General features: G+C 32.3%; 2 protein-coding genes across 5 annotated transcripts; both read right to left on the bottom strand.

Moving 5' to 3' along the window:
• Positions 1 to 1,798: 1,798 nt before the first annotated feature.
• On the bottom strand, positions 1,799 to 4,164 carry LOC111284618 (heparanase-like protein 3). Its single transcript, XM_089762535.1, has 4 exons — positions 4,048 to 4,164; positions 3,537 to 3,636; positions 3,077 to 3,460; positions 1,799 to 2,395 (listed from the first exon to the last, which is right to left on the bottom strand). The coding sequence occupies exons 1-4, from the start codon at positions 4,152 to 4,154 to the stop codon at positions 2,207 to 2,209; spliced, it is 780 nt and encodes a 259-aa protein (XP_089618661.1). The 5' UTR covers positions 4,155 to 4,164; the 3' UTR covers positions 1,799 to 2,206.
• Positions 4,048 to 7,314, bottom strand: LOC149518530 (heparanase-like protein 3). Of its 4 annotated transcripts, none has more exons than XM_089762532.1 (9): positions 6,886 to 7,314; positions 6,586 to 6,735; positions 5,894 to 6,077; positions 5,378 to 5,414; positions 5,111 to 5,294; positions 4,869 to 5,017; positions 4,543 to 4,773; positions 4,258 to 4,447; positions 4,048 to 4,170 (listed from the first exon to the last, which is right to left on the bottom strand). In XM_089762532.1, exons 2-9 carry the CDS (start codon positions 6,717 to 6,719, stop codon positions 4,167 to 4,169), a joined length of 1,113 nt encoding a protein of 370 aa, XP_089618658.1. In that variant the 5' UTR covers positions 6,720 to 6,735; positions 6,886 to 7,314; the 3' UTR covers positions 4,048 to 4,166. The 4 variants fall into 4 exon arrangements, with proteins under 4 accessions (XP_089618658.1, XP_089618659.1, XP_089618660.1 ...); XM_089762533.1 differs by having other exon boundaries at positions 5,894 to 6,092; positions 6,630 to 6,735; XM_089762534.1 differs by having other exon boundaries at positions 6,630 to 6,735.
• Between the last annotated feature and the right edge of the window lie 6,909 nt (positions 7,315 to 14,223).

Below are 14,223 nucleotides of genomic sequence, written 5' to 3'. Positions count from 1 at the left end.
GACATTTGAGCATTTCCTTGGTGACAACTATTCATTCAGTCGGAAAGAGAGGAAGAATATGGATCGAAATTGTGTTTCTTGGTTTCTATATCATTTAGAAGATGATGCAAAGCCTTTTTCTGACCATCACAAAGAGGAAGAACAAACAATAGACCTCCACAGACAATGCAGTCGAAGTGATAGCAGCGAAATCTCTGAGTGGCCTGTAAGATTGTGGTCTTTTTTCTTGTATCATATTCAGCTGCTCCTATCTCCACATAGTTCTGGAGAGTAGAACAGGGCAAGAAATGCCCTTTTATTTCATTCAATTTGATACCGTCCTGAATGGTTGCCCTTGAAAATTTTCATTAATAAAGTTAGAAAATACATTTTATAGGGCCATTTTATGACAATTTATGACATTTCAGGAATTGGTAAAAAGAGTCAGATATTAAATATCATATGAATTCTTTGTACCTATAATCTGCTGCATAGAAACTAATATCAATGGCTAAAATTTTTTGTATAGCTTCAACGTCTTTGCATGAAAGCTTGCTCCTACATTTAGACTAATCATATATTTTCATTATTTATGTCAATTACATAATGAAAAATCATATGATTAAACTACATGCTTCATTAATAGGCTTAAATTCTCAATTGATCACTGTCTCAATTTTAAGCTTCAATTATAATTCTTTCTTTTCCTGCTTCAGGATTATCATATAGAGCACAGATGAAAAATAAATAAGCCTTAATGAAGTTACCTTCAAAGCAAAACAACAATAACACTAAATTTAGTTATTACATTCTGGTAGATGAAGGTACTCCACAAAGCATGCATCAGAATCTACGGAAGAGCATTAATCCTTGTATGATCCTATAGTCAAAGCATGAAATTTTACTTCCTCAAGTGCAACTTTGCCTTTCTGAAAGCATTCATAGTTGAAAGAAGCATAATTTTTCACGTTTCTATATATAACCTTGGCCTGTTATCATCTATCAAGCCTTCAACAGGTCCTATCTCCTTCTCTGGCTTTTCCGTATTAATCATTGCCACAGATATCCTCAACTTATCTGTGTTCGTCACCACCCTGTGTACTGGGCTCTTTAATATTCCGTTACTCATTATCTGCATCAATTAATACAAATTAAACGAATTCCTCACAGCTTTTCATTTGCTGCTCACTTCTATAGTGTAGAGATTTTAGATGCAAGTAGCCAAGTATGGTTAATGTTATAATTTCTATTTCTTTTGATGGTCAATGCCATGGTTTCTGTTAAGAAATCTTACTTATTTCCAGGAAATTACAAGTTAGATTAGAGCAACTTTGCTTTGTGTTTTGTTTGTTAGGAGTGAATACAGGCAATAGAAGCTGCTCAAACAATGAATAAAGAAAACCAGATTATTTCATCCAAAATTTACCCTGGTTTCTTCTCCGTTTTCCTAAAGCAAAACTGCTGCTTGTATCCTTCTTATAGTTGATGCAGCACTCTCAAAACTTAAACCGTTTTTAGGGCGATCACCGATTATTCTCAAAGCCACAAAATAAATTCCATGTTATGTAGTTCTTATGAGTTGTACCTAGAGGGTAAAAGGTACTGGGTGAAAGACCAGCCAACGTATTTGTCGGAGGGAATATGTTCTCTCCATAGTCCATAGTGTTCAAAATTTTGGATGCTAATTAGTATATTTTTTTAATAAAAATTATACCTGCAAGTTACTCTCTAGGCTGATAAACTATCCTCTATATGTTAGTCTCTAGGCTTGACACCAAAGCCTAGGATTGAAAGCGTCTATCATTTGAAATCCAGGGTCTTAAACTGACTAGTGGCTAGTGGTTAGCACTAGCATTTAAAATGATTGGAAATGCATGCAAAGGTAATATTCATGCATTCCTGTTATACAGTTGGAGCATACCCTCAACTTTCTTGTATCTACAGAATGTTGCAATCATACATCAAAGCATACTTTTCCATGAATTACATCGAACGGTTATTTCCTCAGATTTTCCTTGTAGGGTATTACCAACACTGTCGGAGCAGTGCCTGGAATTGTAGGTTTTGCCTTTACCGGTTTTCTTCTTGATTCAACTCATTCATGGAGTGTAAGTTTCATTTTCTAATTGGAAATGATGCCTCTCCCCTCCCCGAATAATGTAAAGAAATAACTCTGCACGGTCCATATTTTTCTAATTGACTGGTGCCATTGTCTGGTTGGCATTCGCTAGCAGTAAGCCTCAAAGCTCTTCGGTGATTGATTGACCTTGTTTCTGTGAATTATAGCGGTTTTCCTGATTGAAGCATCGAAACTGATAGACACAGTGTTCGAGGTGTCCCAAATTTGACCCTCTGAACAGTGCCTAAGTGAAAGTTGACCATGTCCGATATTCGTAGTTGGTAGTTGTTCATATACCTGCATAGAAAATATACATGTATGATTGAAACTGTGATTTGCTTGATATAATTTGTAAATTAAAGTAAAAGGTTTTGGCCACCAAATTGTACTGAAAATATTTGCGGTTCTAAAAATCTTTGCAGATGCTTACTGGAGCTAGCAATCAGTAATAATCCTAGGAAAGTGCAATACATCCGTGCTGGATATCTTATCCTCTCCTCTCTCTTCCGAACAATAACAGACACATTCCCTCATGAATAAAAATTAGGCCAATCTATATGGTGGTTTGTTCTCGTACCGCCTGTTATATGACAAATAACAAGTTTGTCGTACCAGGGATCGACTTAGTGGTAGGCAATTATATTAACTCACATGCAACCTACTGAAAGCTGTTAGGACAACAGTTAGGGCAAGTCCATGCTCTTATGGACCCTGTCAAAAGATAACTTTTGCAGGTGATTTGCACCAGAATTTGGCTCATTGTTAGCTAGAGCGGTAAGGTTGTTTTGCTTCTTATGTATCAATTCATCACATCTATACACTCATCTTTACCATAGAAACTGGGATGAAGAAAGGGATTACGAGTGTTTATGGAAAAAATATGTTGCATCATATGATTCACCATGGGCAAAATGAAATATTAGCAATATGTTCTATTTCTTATTTGACCGATCACTAAAAGGAACCAATTTTTTATACCTTGCAAGCAAGGAGAATAACATCTGGCATGTGAGTGAACACAATGGATAAAGGAGCAACCATTATTGGCTGTGATGAAATTACATGTAAGGGCTCCAAAGGAGGTATGATCCCAGACGAATTTACACTTAAAATGTTTCCATTAAGTAGCATGGTTTGGCTGTGTAAATTTCCATCTTTTGCTGTTAGATGGTATTCCTCTCTTCTGATTCCAGCATCACTGCCTTGAGGCAGCTGGATAATCAATTTTTTATGAAAACTGTGCTTGTGGTGCGAAACCCTAGACCTGTGCTTGTGTTGCACGGTCACTCTATTGTTGAATGCAAGATTTGCCTGGACAGTGGTGCTATTGTCAAGGTTGATCAAAAGTAGCGTTATGCCATTCTGCAAGATAGGAAACTTCGGTCAAATAATTAGAAAGGGAAGATTACCTGCTCGTTAACTGCAATATGAGACCTACTGATTGTTTTGCACAGTGAGTGTAAGAGCGTATCTTTTTAGTCCCAGCAAAGCTTGTAGACAGAACATTTCTTCCCATTAATCGGTGCCAAAGAAGAGCACTGCAATGAAAACAGAGTATCATGCACATGAGGCTTAGATAACCTACTGTAGATTCTTCATTAGGACAAAAGTATGAATATCTCAAGCTCAGCCTCAGCTTCTGATGTGAAATGGCAAATAGATAGGTTGACCTAGTTGTGCAAGGCATAAATGAAGTGTCAATGGGGTATCAATCTGTTTCAGGGAAATTTATTGTCACTGATTACCATGATAACCATCTTTAGAGTTTTGCATTTCCCTTTCTCTTAACACAAATAATCGAAAGCTTATTTTGAAGTATATGGAAATAAACGATTGCAGTCATAAGGGCAGAAAGAAGAATCTTATGTTTCTTTTTCTTTATGGGAAAAATGTAGTAATGAATTCTAGTTCCGTGTCTTCATAATGAAAGAATTTCGCAAAGAAATAACCTGTAGTAATCTGGATTTGGTACAAAAGTGGTAGTGTTTAGTAAACCATAATTTCCACCAATCAGTGATTGTCTGCAGTAAGTTTTGGTATCATACTTTGATGCCATGCCAAGTTGATCTTACCTGCATTTCATGTCCAAGGTAATATCACTTAAAATCAATCACAGCAAAAGGACTAAGTTTCTTGATAGCAAGTTATTGCCAATTTACCAGAAACTGAACACAAATGCATTTGTTACAAGATTATGGCCACTGTTGTATGCTCCTCCTGCCTCACTCACCCAGGCAGTTGCTGAAGTTGTAGAATTCTTGATGATGTTGTGAAGGCCACTGAATGTTCCGGACTCACCATCAAGAACGGATGGATTAAGAATCTTTTCAACAAGGTGCTCATCGACTCCTACGCAGAAGAATATGATTGTCAAGTAAGAAACTTCTTTCAAGTCTTAAGCTCCTATAAGATTCGAATACTGGATTGTACAAGATGAATTACACCTGGTCCAAGATTGTATATATGGTGAGTGACCACATCTAAGGATTTTGTTGTTTTATTGATGAATTCTTTGAACCAATTTGAGTCATAGAACCCACCAGGTGCTATAACTAATGGCTTCAAATCAACATCCCTGTATATTTTTTGCACTATAATTCGTAATGATTCTGTGTCAGCAGCATACTGATTTGCTTTGACCCTAGTTCCGACCCCACTCCCGCACAATTCATTTCCTGACAAGCAAGAGATAACAAACATACATAAGCTGTTCCCCCTACCACTGGAAGTATCTTCCATCATGATTCAAGAAACAGATTCTGTTACTTACCTAGCTCCCAACCACATATGGTATAGTTCTTTTCAACGGTATAACGCATGAAAGATTCAGCATTGGTGTAGTTCCATGCTCCAACAGCTGAACCATCAGACTTCATAGATCGTCCAACAAGAGCATTTAATCCAAAAATAATCTTAGCCCTGAATTGTGAAACATGAGTTAAATTAATGGCCAAACATTCATAATTTGAAGCTCAAGGAATACAATGGCCAAAAATATGCTGCTATTATTACCCTGCTTTTTCAAAGAAGGCATTAAGCTCATCCCATCTATTCATGGGCAAACATCCTTGAGTAAAACCAAACATCTTAGAAGCGTTTTTAACAAATGAAGTACAGGGTTCCTGATTGTCATTTGTATCATATATGACCTTATCTTGCAATGTGCCGCCCAATCTTATCTTCAATGGTGAAAAAGCTGAACAATATAGGGACTAAAAAATAATTAAGACAAAATATTTAGTGATTGAAAATATCCACCAAATGAAAAAAATGCCTTACCTTTCACGGCATTCAAGAATATATTATTACTAAGATCCTGCAAAAGGAAAAGAAGGATGACACAATCTCAGCAAGCACTTTTAAACTGGGAAATTGGCTTTCCGGATTGAAAAGAAATACCTTTTTATAAGTATGAAAAGACCAGCAAGTAAAAAAAGTCCAAATTCATCATTAAAAATATTATTATAATTAAAGTTAGAAAATGAAAATTCTTATTTAGCAGAAATCCCTGGTTGTCCAAAAGGAAAAAATGATAAATAATTTTTCTATACAAAATTTGGGGAAAAAGAAGATGAGAATAGCAATTTCATTGAAACAAGGCGAGTATGGTGGAGTGCATCATTTGTACACATAAACCCAAGATATAAAGATTGAACAAAGGAAAACTATATCAACCATCAAAGAAAACATACTGGATAATTCTTGACAGGAAAGGAAAGTATTCAAAAGAACAAATGCAGCTGGAAAAAAAAAAAAAAAAAAAAAAAAAAAAAAAAAAAAAAAAAAACCCCATACCAGATTGAGCAGTCCAGCGTGACCCCAGCTGCATGTCCCATAATCACATTTTTCAGGAGGCCACCAGTCCAAAGTAGCACAAATAAAATCATCATCTATGGTACCAATGGGAGCTTTCCCATCAATAAAAACAGTTCCTTCAACAGTCGCATCCCCTTCAGTTTGTGAACTTAGAAAACTCAAGCTGTAGCATAACAAACTAAAACAATCTCATAAACAAAACCCCATTTGCCAAATCTAAAAGCCCATCTTTAGATTTCAATAAAAAAAATGTTCAGATCTTGAAATCCTTTAGTCTTCTATAAATGAACAAAATTAAGGACGTAATCGAATTAACCCGAGTAAATTCATTTAAAATCTCAGGTTTGAATTCGACTTTACACTCAAGGCTTTGAAGCTCGATTTGAGCTCTATCAAATTTTATTCTTTTACCTAACTTGAGATAAAAATTGAGCTTGCTCGATTAGATTTTTTTAATAAATATAAAATAACTTGATTTTTTTTTCTGATTTTTAAACTCAGATTATTAGTGCTCTCGAATTGAAAATTTTTACAAATATTTGTATTAATTAAATTAAACAAAATAATAATAATTAAAAAACCTTAGACAATAAACAAATCCAAAAATTTTAAAAATTCCCAACCAAATTCACAAAATACAACACTACTGTATAGATCAAAACACAACTTACGATATCATAATTCTTATAGAAACTATGAAGGAAATAGCTATTACTAATGCTTTCTGCTTTTGTTTCCACTCCATCTTTCTTTGAATTTGATCGACATATTTAAAGCTTTCTGCTTTAATTTGTTTCAACTTCATCTTTCATTGATGTGAGCTGTTGATTAAGAAAAATTCATCAAATAAGTTTTGCCCATTTAACAATATATCCTAGATTTGTCAACGAAACAAAAAAAAATCCAAGATGTTACTGTCATGTTTATGAAGTAGCAAGGAAATCAAATAACACCAATTCCAAGTTATTTACCTTCCTTCGGGGGGCACCGATGGGGCCTGGGTCTCCTGGGATCGGGGGGACTGAAAGATTGAGCCAGAATTGACAAGGGCGGTTGGCTGGTTGGTGTTGGAAATTGGGATGAAGATCGGGATAGAGAGGAAGGAGAGCCACTGGCCTGGGTTTCCTGAGATTGGAGGACTGAGACTAAGCCATAAGCAGAAAGGAAGGCTGACTGGAAGGTGTTGGGGCTTGGGTTATTGATAGGGATAGGAGGAAAAACGCCGCGCCTAGCCCATTTTATTTGGAGTGAAATCCGAGTAGCTTGCCTTTAGGCAAGAGAGCCAGGAAACTGAAGATGTGAACTTTCAAACAGGGTTTGCCATTGGAGGCAAAAATAGAAGATAATAAAATAAAAAAATGGATTTTAATAAAAACATTGCTCAGAAAGTGAGATATGAAATGCAAACAAAAGGGCATAACTGGATTATTAAATGGGAGGAATGCTAGCGGTTGTAACATGTACAGTCGCACGTCAGCACTTGTCATTGTATAAAATCATATCTTGTCAATGTATAAAATCACATCATCTTGTTTTTTCATTTGAACCGGTTGCTTGTTCAACCGCAAACTTTTGTACCGATCACTAAGACTGACTTGTGCACAGCATATGTTCACATGTTCTCGAATATTTGATAAAAGCTAAAATACCCCTATGTTTTATTGATTTTTACCAAACATAACATTTCTTATTTTTCCTGATAATGCTTTTAATTTTTTTATCCTAAAAAAATTGAGCATAATTAACCAGTCTAAGCTAAAATTTGAAAAAAAAAAAAATTGGATTACATCCAAATTTAAACTTCAAAGGCATAAATTAGTAAATTATCTAATCAAAATATAATCAAAGTACATAAAAGCAAGCACACAAATATTTATAAATAATTTTCTGATTTTTACAAAAATACCATCTTTATTTTTTTTCTGATGGAATGAAAAAAGCCATAAATAAAATAATTTTACTTTTTAATATATTTAATTTTTATATATATACAGCCATGTTATATATATAAGGAAAGAGATAATCATGTTTAAATAAAAAATTATATAGATCAAATAAAAATAAAAAATAAAAAAAATCATAACCTCGCATATCTTATTTAGCAATGACAGATCTAATTTTTTAAAGTGTTCATTTATAATGTATATAATATTATTAAAAGATTTATCAATTTTATCAATAAAAAAAATATTTAGAAGACAATTTTGAGAGCATCAAAAGAAATTTTTTTTTTTATGTTCAAGAGTGTCCAAAAAAATTTTTTAAATATTTGGAGAAAAAATTTTTATTTTTTATCTTTCAATTTTTAAAAATTTTATGAACGTCCCATTACATTATTTGGATTCACCCTTTACATTATTTGGATTCACCCTTACTAATTAGCAAGGAAGATTTAAGTAGAAAAAAAAAATTTCCTGCTAATCTCAATTGAAATGTGGGAGGGGAGGAGTCAGACTTCTAAACTATGAGCTTTCCTTTTCTTGTTTTTTTTCTTATTTGTAGTTTTAAAATAGAAGCCACACAGGTTTTATCTATTTTTCATAATTTGATTTATTTATTATTTACGAAGTCTAGCAACTGGTAATAATAAGTAACCAGTTTTTAAGGTAAAAACTGAGTGACGTGGCCTTTTAAAAATCACGAATGCTGAAACGCGCCTGAAAATGTCACTACCGCTAGCATTCCTCAAAGTAACAGCCCAAAAATGGTCCCACTTCTGCCCCAAAGCTCACTTTATTCTAGACGTCTAGGATAATTAACCATAGCGACATTGACTGGATTCTCCCCTCACATATAATATATATTAATATATACAGGAAAGCAAGCAGCAGTTAACATCTTTCAACGCACACCAAAAGCCAAGATATTCTTGGGTCAACCATTTCAATCTCCCTCTTTCTCCCTCTCCTTCATTTTCCTCCCCGTTCAATTTCTTTTTCTTTTTTTTTTTACAAAGTGAATCGGTTTCCACTTCTGATTTTCATGAATGAATAATGCATAATGATCATGTGATGAAATACGGAGACAATCAAACAATTCGAGGCTGCATAGATAATTTTGTTTATAGTTAATACTTAAAATTATCTATTTTTAAAATATGCTTATAGAGATATGTAACTTAATTAATTAATTAATTAATTAAATTATTCTACAAAAGTTTTTTAAAAAATAGTGCGATGTTGAGTAGGTGACTTGATATTTATTAATTTATAAGGGTCGATATCAGAATAAATTGACTTCCACTTCAACAATTTACTTCGATAAATGTATTAGAAAAATCATTCTTTTACTTGCATATTTTACTTATTCTAAGGGGTTCTAAAATTAAGATTAAAAATGCTGATCGTCTCCAATAAAAGGAAAAGAGATTCAAAATGTTGAAGTGAAATGGAAGAGGAACAAGATATTGAAGCTTGTATGTAAATTACTATATGTTGAAGCATGCATGTACTAAATTTAATATCTTCCAAATTAACCCTATTATTATACAAGGCCATTCCCACTATCCATCATCATGCCAATTAAGTATTACATATTTTTATTATTTTTTTATGTATTAAAAAATCGAGAAGTGCTTAATTTTGTGTAAGAATATGAATATTGATGATAATTTTTTTTTAATTACGGGTTTATCATTTATGTTTGAAAAAGTCTAAAAACATTATTGGTTTTAATTTCCCGAGTCATGTCTCTCCCTCTGGTTCCGGCTTCTCCGACTAATCCCACTGTCTTCCTTTTTGATCGCCACCACCATCTCTTCATATTATAAAAAAATGGAGTGCAAGTTTCACTTATATTCCATTTTCATAACAAGTACTGTTTAATGAGCTCTACGACGAGTTTGATGGAAAAGAGCAAGAGCTGCATGAGTAATGTTATGGCAGAGATTATGGTAAAGAATGAGAAGGAATTATTGAGAAATAAGTTGAAAGCTGACAATAAAATGAGGAATATGAGAAGAAAGACGGTGATGTCAATTATTAATATATTGTTTAGGAATATTAATGGTGATGTCAGTTATTAATTTATTGGCTAAAAATATTTTAAAATTTTATATTTTTTGCACTTTTGTAGGACAATTGCATGATAGTTTATTTAAATAATTCATTGGCTGTAACTTACTTTCATGGAAAAAATATTTTCTCTTTTCAATTATTCTCTATTCTATTTTCTCCTTTCAATTCTTTTCTATTCTTTCGTTAGTCTCTTTATTCTCTAAAATCCTAACCAAGTCACAATTGAGTAGTCACAAATTAATATCCAAGCTCGTTGCGATCCAAGATCTAGGAAAAGTAGGAAACCATGGATTGAATACATGAACAAGTCCAGAACATTTTGACATAGTTGGAGGATATGAAGGCAACACAAATTTCCATGTCAAAGTTGTGAAAAATCAAAAGAATAAGATTGAAAGGCAAATAGCAAAAATGTTATCTTCCTCTGTCATACAAACCAGCAAGAGCCTTTTTGCTTCTCCATGTTTGTAAGTTAATAAAAAGCATGGCACCTAAAAGATGTGTATCAAACAATTGAATGAAGTCATAGTGAAAAATAAATTCCCTATACCTATAATGAAAGATCTCTTAGATGAGTTGAAAATAGCCTACTATTTCTCAAAAATAGACCTCAGATAAGTATACTGGCAGATAAGAGTGAAAGAAGATGACATTTAGAAGACAACTTTCAGAATTCATCATGGCTATTACAAATTTAAGGTAATGCTATTTGGATTTACTAATGCACCTGCAATTTTTCAGTTTCTCATGAATGATATATTTGCTTTTGAAAAAATTTATGCTGGCATTTTTTTGATGATATTCTTGTTTATAGTTCTAACTTAAGAGAATATGTAGAACATTTAAACATTGTATTTAAAACACTAAGAAAGAACAGACTATGTGCAAAAAAAAGCAAGTGTTTCTTTGGTCAAAGGCAAATTGAATATTTAGGGCATATTATATCAACTGGAGGTAGAAACAATGCAAATTAGCCATAGCCTAAGAGCCTCAAGTCTTTGAGCGGATTTCTTGGGTTAACTGGATATTATAAGAAGTTTATAACAAGCTAAAGGGAGAACAATAAGTCACTCACAAATATGCTTAAAAATAATAAGTTCAAGTGGACACCCGTAGTAGAATAAGCTTTCAATCGACTTAAGGAGGCCATATGTTCTACTCCTATCCTGTCATTGCCTGATTCAATAAATCTTTTTATATTAGACACTGATGTTAGCAACAATGGTGATATAGTGGCACAAGAGCAAATTAAAGCTTTTATTATCTATCCTTTTTATAATTATCACTATTCATTCAGCAATAGAATTTTTAGATTTAAAAGGAAAATTTTTATAGGTAATAGTGGGTTATTAAGGGAGAAAATTTTGCAAGCCTTACATGATTCACTTCAAGGGGCATTTAGGAATTCAAACCACTTACCACAGACTTAAATTAAATTTTTATTGGTTTGGGATAAAGAAAAAAAATCCCATGAGTATATCCAACAATGTGATACCTATCAAAGGAACAAAGATGAGCGTGTTTGTCTTTTACGGCCAATTTCTATATCACAACAAACCTGAGATGTAATCAACATGAATTTTGTTGAAAGGTTGCCCTTATATGAAAATTTTAGTTGTATTATGGTGATAATGGATAAATTCACTAAGTACAATCACTTTTTTCTTTTGTTCTATCTTTTTACAATTATGGAAGTAGCTAAAATATATGTCAGTCAAGTTCAAAAACTCATGGGACACCTAGAATTGCTATTTCTGACAAGATCTAGTCTTTACTAGTATGTTTTGACAGGAGTTGATGAAATTATTAAAAATCAGAGTTAATTTGAGTATAGCTTACCATCCAGAATCTGATAGGCAAATCGAGAAGGTTAATAAGTGTTTGAAACAATATTTATGGTGTATGTGTTTTCTTAAGTCTAAAAGTGGGGTTCAATGGCTACCATTAACCTGGTATAAAACAAGCTATCACATTTATCTGGGAATGTCTCCATTTTAGGCTTTGTATGGTTATAAACCACTAGCCTAAGAATAGGATGCAAGTAGTCAACCAAAAGTGGCGAATGTGAAAAAATTACTGAAAGATAGAGAACAAGTCAGTAGGTTGATTGTTCATCAGTTAAATAAAGCTCAATAGAAAATGAAACGATATGCTAATAGGAATAAAATTGAAAAAGAGTTTCAAGTGGGAAATGAAGTGTATTTAAAACTCCAACCCTATAAACAAACCTTTTTGGCCTTTCAAAAGAGTTTAAAACTTTCATCCAGATATTATGATCCGAATACTATATTAGCCAAGGTTGATTCAGTTGCTTATAAATTATAGTTACCACCTACTTCTAAAATCCATCCAGTGTTTCATGTCAGTTTATTAAAAAAAAAGTTAAGAAACAAGATAGTTCCCAGTCTAGCTCCACCAAAAACTAATGAGAATGAGCAACCACTTATATATCCTGTTGCTGTGATTGATAAACAAATGGTTAAAAGGCATAGGGATGTTACTCAACTCCTAGTATGGTCCAATTTAGGGCTTGATAATGTAACCTAGGAAGATTATAAAATATTGAAATCAAAGTTTTTAGATTTTGATCTTTGGGATAAGAATCCGATGAAGATGAGGGTATTGTGATGAGTTTGATGAAAAATAGCAAAAGTTGCATGAGCAAGACTATGGTAGAGACTATGGCAAATAATGAGTAGTAATCGTTGAGAGATAAGCTAAAAACTGACAATTAAAAAAAGAAATACGAGAAGAAAAATAGTGATGTCAATTATTAATCTATTGATTAAGAATATTAATAATTATGTCAATTATTAATCTATTGGTTAAAAATACTTTAAAATTTTATATTTTTTACACTTTTATAGAACAATTGCATGATAATTGTATTTAAATAATTCATCGACTATAATTGACTTTCATAAATGAAAAAAAAAATTTTCCTAAATTCTCTAATTTATTTTTTCCTCTTCATTCGCTTTTATTTTTTAATCTCCCTATTTTCTAATAATCTAAACTCTCGCATCAAACAAACTTTCATTAGCCACTACCGCCATTTTCATCCTTTTATCTTTTACACAACAGTGTAATTATTGAAGATATCTATTATTGTCCTTTTTCGGTCATGCCATCCACCCCTTGTAGTTTTTGGCTTCCTCTCAAGCCTTCCATTTTCATGATTGGAATATTGACCAACAAAACATTTTGATGAAAATGTGTATTGACAAAACTGAGAAATGGAAAACTTGGAAAACAAGACAAAAATGTAAAGACAATAATAACAATAGAAGATAATTTTCCTTGGCAATAACCGTCAAATCAATCCAGCATGTGCATTGACTTTAGTTTTGTTTGTATATGGCAATTAAGATAATTGTGCTTCTACGCAAAGGGCTCAATGGCCTCCACTTGCTTTGGTTTGTTTTTATTCCTTTTCCACATGGTGTGGTGTCAATCATTTTGATGTTTTTCTTGGTGAAAAGTCAAGCTTTGTTTTCGACCCCTTTAATTTAAGGGAAATTTCTTACCTGGTTGGCTTGGAGATACCCAAAATTGTTATGCCACTGTTTTTGTGCCACATTGACATATTGGACTGCCTTATGTTTTGAAATTACAATAAAATATTTGACATCTAATTTGGAATCAAAATATTATAAATTTTAATATATTTAATAGTAAATTATTTAATATAATAACTTTAAAAAACATCTTTAAAACACATATTAACAAGTAAGATTAAAAACGCATAAAATACCCGTTAATTTTAAAATATTAATACATGAACCTAATTATTAAATACATTATTCATACCCTATCTGAACTTGATTAGTAATATCCCATTAAGAGCCGAATTCACTTATTTAGCTAAAAATGGTATGGGTTCCCATTAAAAAAGCTAACCAAACTCAAATTCAATAATAAAAATATAAATTCAATTACTTTTATTTATTTCATTAAGCAAAATTAAATCAATAAATTCAAAAATAAATTTTATTTTAAAATAATTTATAAATTTTAATAATTTATTTTTAATTATAAAATAATATTTAAACTAAAAGTAATATAAGTATTAAAAAACTCATTACTTGTAATGGAATTTAAGTATATATCCTTATCTTACTTAATTGGGTTGAGTAGTGTTCCATACCGGCCCATTGATGCCCTATGCAGTACTTACCATCCTATAACTATGGTTTTGATTAATTACCAAGCATCGATTACAATTGTTTTTGTTATTATTATCAATCGATTACAATTGTTTTTATTATTATTATCAAACATGATGGGAAAAAA

This window comes from Durio zibethinus, chromosome 6 (genome assembly GCF_047325235.1).
Source record: "Durio zibethinus cultivar Kanyao isolate XHJ-2024 chromosome 6, ASM4732523v1, whole genome shotgun sequence".
Lineage (NCBI taxonomy): Eukaryota > Viridiplantae > Streptophyta > Magnoliopsida > Malvales > Malvaceae > Durio > Durio zibethinus.
The sequence above is the reverse complement of the archived record's forward strand: the minus strand, read 5'-3'. Positions and strand labels throughout refer to the sequence as shown.

Coding starts and splice junctions, on each gene's coding strand:
- LOC149518530 (XM_089762531.1), bottom strand. CDS start 6,719: ATGAAGTTGAAACAAATTAAAGCAGAAAGCTTTAAATATGTCGATCAA. Junction 6,093..6,585: donor TCTATAAGAATTATGATATC/GTAAGTTGTGTT, acceptor AGATTGTTTTAG/TTTGTTATGCTACAGCTTGA. Junction 5,295..5,377: donor ATTCTTGAATGCCGTGAAAG/GTAAGGCATTTT, acceptor TATATTGTTCAG/CTTTTTCACCATTGAAGATA.
- LOC111284618 (XM_089762535.1), bottom strand. CDS start 4,154: ATGGCATCAAAGTATGATACCAAAACTTACTGCAGACAATCACTGATT. Junction 3,461..3,536: donor CTCACTGTGCAAAACAATCA/GTAGGTCTCATA, acceptor CCTATCTTGCAG/AATGGCATAACGCTACTTTT. Junction 2,396..3,076: donor TTATTCTCCTTGCTTGCAAG/GTATAAAAAATT, acceptor TTTTCTATGCAG/GTATATGAACAACTACCAAC.